Source organism: Cydia pomonella, chromosome 5 (assembly GCF_033807575.1).
Source record: "Cydia pomonella isolate Wapato2018A chromosome 5, ilCydPomo1, whole genome shotgun sequence".
NCBI lineage: Eukaryota > Metazoa > Arthropoda > Insecta > Lepidoptera > Tortricidae > Cydia > Cydia pomonella.
In genome coordinates, this window is record NC_084707.1 from 18259625 (window position 1) to 18266047 (window position 6423).

Here is a 6423-nt window from a genome sequence, read left to right on the forward strand (position 1 = left end):
TCCTGCAAAAGAATATAATTTTCTATAGTCATACAAGGAACATAAAGTAAGCATATTAATTTTTTTATCAATGTAATCGTCATGCCTCATTTCGAGGAAAAAAATATTCAATATCACCTGGCAACATTTATAAGTAATGGCGGCTGATGAAAATTTGGAGTTTTGTATTTACAATTACGTAAAAATATCACATTAAACTCGATACTTACTCGTGAAATGTTATATCAGGCGGTTTGTTTTTATTCACTGATGTGTTGTGACACTCATTCACCGCACAAAAAAACCATCTTTTTGTATTTTTTAATTTATAACCGGGAGGTGTACACAAACAAACTCGCGTCTACGATGACACGAGTGCGACATAATGTCGTACTCGAAATGGCTTCACTAGGGATTTACAGACTAGGCATCTATGCTAATTATAAATCTATGGGCAACGGGATAATATGATACGGTGACGGTTTGAGTGCTTTTCCTCTTTAGGCTCAGGAGGCCTACCGCGAAAATCGCAAATTGCGGGGATCTCTTTTACTCTTACTAAGTCGTAATTAGAGTGACAGAGAAAAATGCCCGCAATTGACGAACTTCGATTTTAAGTGGGTCGCGGTAGACCCTCTGACCATTTGATCGGTTTGGTGTTCTATATGACAGGTGTTTGTTAATCTGTGAGATGTGTTTTACTTTTTTGTGTTGTGTTTCGGCCCTACTTATTAAGAGATTTTAGTTACTACTTACTAAATACAAGTCGGTTTTTGAAGTAATTAATAAAAAAATCGGGTATACCTAATCCTTTGCGTATAATGCAATCGAATTTCGTATAATTTTTAACGTTGAACTGTATAATCTAGATTTATGTACTGGCAGCCCCAAAGCCCCAGTCGCGGAGGCTGGTAGTAGTGTGAATACTTAGAAAACACAAATCAAAATATTTAATGAATAAAAAAATTGATGTACGGGAATTACGGGATCTACACGAACGTTTTTTGCGCGTGAAAAAACTTGATGTCAACTAATTTTTTGGCCACCAGTCTGACAGATGCATATGACAGATGGTTTGAAGTATTTTTTCACCACACCAAGAAGTGTCTCTAGTGCTTGTTCAAAAACTGATGAGATAGTGGCATTTTATCCATGAGTGGCAAAGTAATTTGATGAAAATGTTGAGTAGTTTCCTCATGTTGGCTGGTTGAATTGACTTTTAAATGATGGATTTAACTTGGTTTGATTTTGTTTGATGTTTTACAGTTAGTATTTTCCTCGCATTGGTGTGGTGAAAAAAATTGTGTTTCATTCCATGGCAAAATCTGTTTAACCGTCGTGCCTAGAAACCCTCCTAACGCTCAAGATTCCGCTTTTCGAACCACTTGCTAAGCTCGGGTATCAATATATCACGAGCGGTTAAACAACAACTTTGACCCCTTGTAAACTAAAATCTAATCTAAAATTAAATTCCTTTTCACATATTATTTATGTACGTATAATTTTGTGATATTATTTTTGTCATTTTACTCTGTATTCTGACCCTGCACCAATTAGGATCTTTCGGTTTGGCTCATGGTTGACTGGTAGAGAATGCCTTCCGGCATTAAGTCCGCCATTTGTACTCTTCATATATTGTGCAATAAAGTTTAAATAAATAAATAAATACAGAGCTTATTTATTTCAATAACAATATTCATTCATAAAAAATTTAAACATATCAAGTAGGCAATATATAACTATATGACTATTTACATATTTGTTTTAGTTCATATCCCATGGGTATGAAGCAAGAATTTTATTTTTTCCTTATATAGGAAACACAAAATGTCTTGACAAGAGTATTTACTTGGCTGGAGAACTATTTTTTTTCTGTGTATACCTTTTTTTGAGCATTCGTTGCCTGGCCTATCTACGCTATAAAACTAAAGTTATGTAACGCATAGTATCATAGTTCTAAAATCGACTTTCAGCTTTTAGGTACATATCTTATTAATAACTTGCATTGGGAAAATTCCCTGAAACAGTTTCTTGTGTATTGTTTACACTAATCTGAACAATCTCGGAGCGTCTACGAAGTCAAAAATCAGTCCTTGTGTTGCCTGTGTCTGAAAACAAAAAAAAATTACTTATTTGCGTATGGAAACTGTAACCTGTTTTTTTTGGGCGATTATAACCCTAAAGGACTAGTTATTAATAGTACCTTCTCACTCTTAGGGCGTTTTTAAAGTAGACTAAATTTCCTACAATACGAGACTAGAATTGACTCTGTGGACCTAACAGTTTCTCGATCTTGAATTAGTAGTGTAAGTAAATGCAGTGAGTATGCACTTTTGTCTCAGGCGGTGCTGCTTAGTCAAACAAAGCTGATTTGACCCAGTAAAGGGGGGAGGGGGGGAGGCTCACCTTGTCCTAGTAGCTAAGAGCAGGAAGAAATATCGCATATAGATTGGACCTGGAGAGCCAATCCATACTCACTGCACTTACAAGTTCAAAAATATTATAAATTTGGAAACGCTTTATCTCCGAAACTATTACGTCTAACAGAGACAATTCTAGTCACTTATTGTAGAAAATTTAGTCTAATTTAAAAAGTACTCTAAATTAGAGGAAATTTAGTCAACGTTAAAAAGTAGACGTCTCCGTCTACTGAGAAGGTACTAGCAAAAAGGGTTATAATCGATCAAAAAGAAAACGAAATTTTCACGGTACTTTCGATTTTTGATTAAGTTGCGTTCGGCGCTCGAGGTCACAAACTTGGATTATTCATTGGGCCAACATCATAAACAAGACTGCAATACATCAGAACTACCGGATTTGACGCAAACACATTTGATGTATAAAGTTACTGGATAAGTAGGGAGTAGGCTGCTAGGCTGTTCTATTTATAATAGACCGCGGGCCAGGAGCACATTTCATCAGTCATCGCCTCCCGGCTGATACTTTGTCAGATGATAGTTTAGATGCTGTTTTAAACTTAAAAAACTCAGCCGGTTCTATCGCGGTGGATTTACCGTCAGCTGTAAAATGAACATGTAAAAAATATGCGCCTACCACTTTATGTGCGGCAAAGTATGTGTAATGTGTAAATTGCGTAATCCGTTGATGGCTTTTTAGGCGATTACGCCTGATGAAATGCTACATGCAACGTTTCATGATTTTTTTTGCTATCATAAAAGGTGTAGCGCTTATTTTTCACATGTTCATGCGACCAGCTGATGTTCTTACCACCGCGATATAACCGGCTGACGAGCTGACGTTCACGAGGGTTCATCATACCTAGCCGTTAACCACTACACGAGTTTTTAGCCGGGAGGCGATTGGTCATAGAAATTGTTCCTGGCTCGTCTATAAATCGTCCCTCACCCGCACCCTCCTCTCGGCAGTTATTTCCTTAGATTATAAACATTTTCTTTTCTAATAACAAAATTTCCGAGAGACACAGACATATTAAATATATTACAACGGGTAATTCACGTATTTTAAGTCGAAAAACGCTCGACATGTTTCACTCCGTTCCGAGTAGTGTCGTCAGGAGGTTGGGTTGACGGACCGGCGCAGACTGCGGGACGCAGCCCTTCGCGCCCGATGACTCGGCGCGGGCGCCGGTGGCGGCAGGGAGGCGAGAAACTACCCTCGTTTACGGCATTATTATTAAATAATGGGTTGCACACAACACTCACCACGTCATTCGCTAATGGTTCGTCCACACTGTCCACCGACGTAGTACCCAACACAGTTTTCCAGCTCGGAGGCACTGACCAACCACAATCATCACGGTTAAAATTCGGATGACGACTAATTTCGATAGCCTCCCGTACTTTAAAATAAGTTGGTTTACTTGTTGAGTGATCCACTTATAAGAAGGTGAAATACAACCCTGCGTCTAGAGTGATGGCCAAGGTTAACAAGTTGTTGCTAGGCTTACCGGACAAAAACTTAGGTAGCCGACTGCGTCCTCTGAACCCGACATCTCCAAAAATCTATGGTTTACCTAAAATCCATTAAGCCTGATTGGCCATTAAGACCTATAGTCAGTCAGATTGACTCGCCAATTTATAAGCTTGCACGTGGAATTCACAGGCAAGTCTGCGAGTTATGTAAAGGATTCAAAGCATTTCGTCAACCTGCTACAGGGTATCCAACTAAAGGAGGACGAACTCATGGTGAGTTTTGACGTTACGTCTCTGTTCAATGTGCCGGTGGATGAGACTATTGGGATTATTTCTAACCTCGTGAGTCAGACTAATTTGCCTGCCGTGTACATGGAAGCAATAGAGTTATGTCTAAAGTCAGGACATTTAATGTGGCACGGGGAATAAAATACGGGAGTGACCCGTTGTAATATATTTCATATTTTCTCTTCTACTCAAAGTCGCGCTCGTCGTTCTCTCTTGCTCTGTCTCTCTCAAACCTATAGGAAAAAATGTTCCAGTTATATTTTCATTCCATTCTGGTATCTGAGCCGCACTAATCCGTCCTTTACCTACTGGAGCTAAGGTACCGATACCTGGTATGTGTTGGCGGCGGTGCGCGCGAGCCGCAGCCGCAGCGGCTCCGCCCGGCGCTGCGGCGCCGCCAGCGCCGTCGACACGTTAAAGTCCTGTACTACCTCCGTCTGTATAGTGTAGCCCACAGAAGTACTCTAGGTGACGTCACGTTACCTGGTATGTGTTGGCGGCGGTGCGCGCGAGCCGCAGCCGCAGCGGCCCCGCCCGGCGCTGTGGCGCCGCCAGCGCCGTCAAAATGTCGATGTTCTGCGCTATCTGCGCACAGCCGCGCAAGTCCACAGACTGAAAGAAGGGATAACATATAAGTAAACGAATCAGATTAAAAGCTAAACACGGATACCAGAGACTATAGTTTATTAATATGTCCGAGATGACAAAGGCTGGCTGGTGTTCGGATGCCGGGGTTCGAAGTAAAAAAAGTCGCCATAGGTACGTATGGTAGGTATACCAGTATACATTTGAGGAGTTTCCTCCAGGATCCCGACATCAGATCCTTCACTAGGAAGATTAACAAGTAGAAAGTATATTCGTATAAGAATTTTCGTTTTCGGTTTTATAGTCTCCAAGTAATCTGTGAAGTTACGTAAAGATTCTGACGAATTTATTAGAACATTCTTTTTTTGAACCTTCTTAATGTTGTATCATGCTTTCAAATTATATCCATTTGTAGTGACATCTAGTGACGTAGTTTACATAATCGGAAGACAACTTTACGTAAATGTAGGTTGTCTGGAATAAAATAACAGAAATCACCACTATCTTTAATAACTTTAACTATGTACATTGCCAGTGTCACCCCCCTGGTAACAGTTAAGGTCGTAAATGTGGAAATTATATTACGATTTCTATTTCCGAAGATAGTGTCAGTAATCAAGCCCCTCGCACCACATCAACATATTGAAGTTCAACTACCCCGCAGTTGTCGCAAGTGTCGCAACTAGCGTCTATGCTCTATTTATTTTACACTTACTCTTTTTTGCTACAAAATAATTGTAGCTGCTTACAAATTGTTTTGTAACAGTTCCCTGAGTATCCTATATAAATCAAGCGTGAGAATATAAGTGATAATAATTTTTGACAGCTTTAAAGCGTCTGGTAAAAGTTACCGCCAGCGAAAATTGTTTGACAATATTGATTATTAATTTATAACAATATTTTCTAAAATATACATAAAAATCAGCTCTGAGAATTAAAGGTAGTAGGTACTATTTTTACCTAAGAACTTTAACATCTGGTACCGGAGAAATGACCCCCCCACTTTTACTTTATCCCATACATTTTGTACATGAGAAAATAATTAATGTCTGGGGCCCCTGGGATCTTGCTTTATACATGTTACCTCGAGTTTGGGGCAGGCGGCTGCCACGGCGGCCACCGTGGCATCCGTGACGTCCCCGTTGCCGGCGACGCCGAGGTGCTCGAGGCCGGGCGCGGCGCGGCACAGCGCGAGTATGCCCGCCGCCGTCACCATGGCGCGGTCCAAGCGGTATCCGGAAGCTGCGACAATTTTCACCATCCGCTTTACACTTAGAATGTTGATTTCCATAGATAAAGCTTGACAAGAATCTATTTGCCCTGAGATAGCGTCTTTACAAATAAAATATATCTACCGGCCATATCACTCAATTAATTTGAAAAAAAAATGTTAAATGGAATGCTATGCAATCCTTGACTTTTGTATGTAAATATATATCATTATAATATATATAGTATGTTTGGTAAACATTTTTTTGGTAAATATCGTATAATTGCGTAATAGTAATATTTGCAAAGAGTACTCCTAGCCAGTAAAATAAATTAGTACCACTGAAAATCCGCAACATGGCGTAATAGAATCTTGTTAGGTTTCAAGTATTACTTAAGTAGGTATTTTTTGGAGCAGTATCTGAGGAGACGCAGATAGATTAATTAAAGCTGACTTAAATGGTTTTAA

The 6423-nt window shown here is 39.7% G+C and overlaps 1 protein-coding gene across 1 annotated transcript; it reads right to left on the reverse strand.

The window, feature by feature from the left end:
* On the reverse strand, positions 1-6104 carry LOC133517945 (uncharacterized). Its single transcript, XM_061851429.1, has 3 exons — positions 5830-6104; positions 4644-4772; positions 1-2087 (listed from the first exon to the last, which is right to left on the reverse strand). Exons 1-3 carry the CDS (start codon positions 6034-6036, stop codon positions 2022-2024), a joined length of 402 nt encoding a protein of 133 aa, XP_061707413.1. The 5' UTR covers positions 6037-6104; the 3' UTR covers positions 1-2021.
* Positions 6105-6423: the final 319 nt, after the last annotated feature.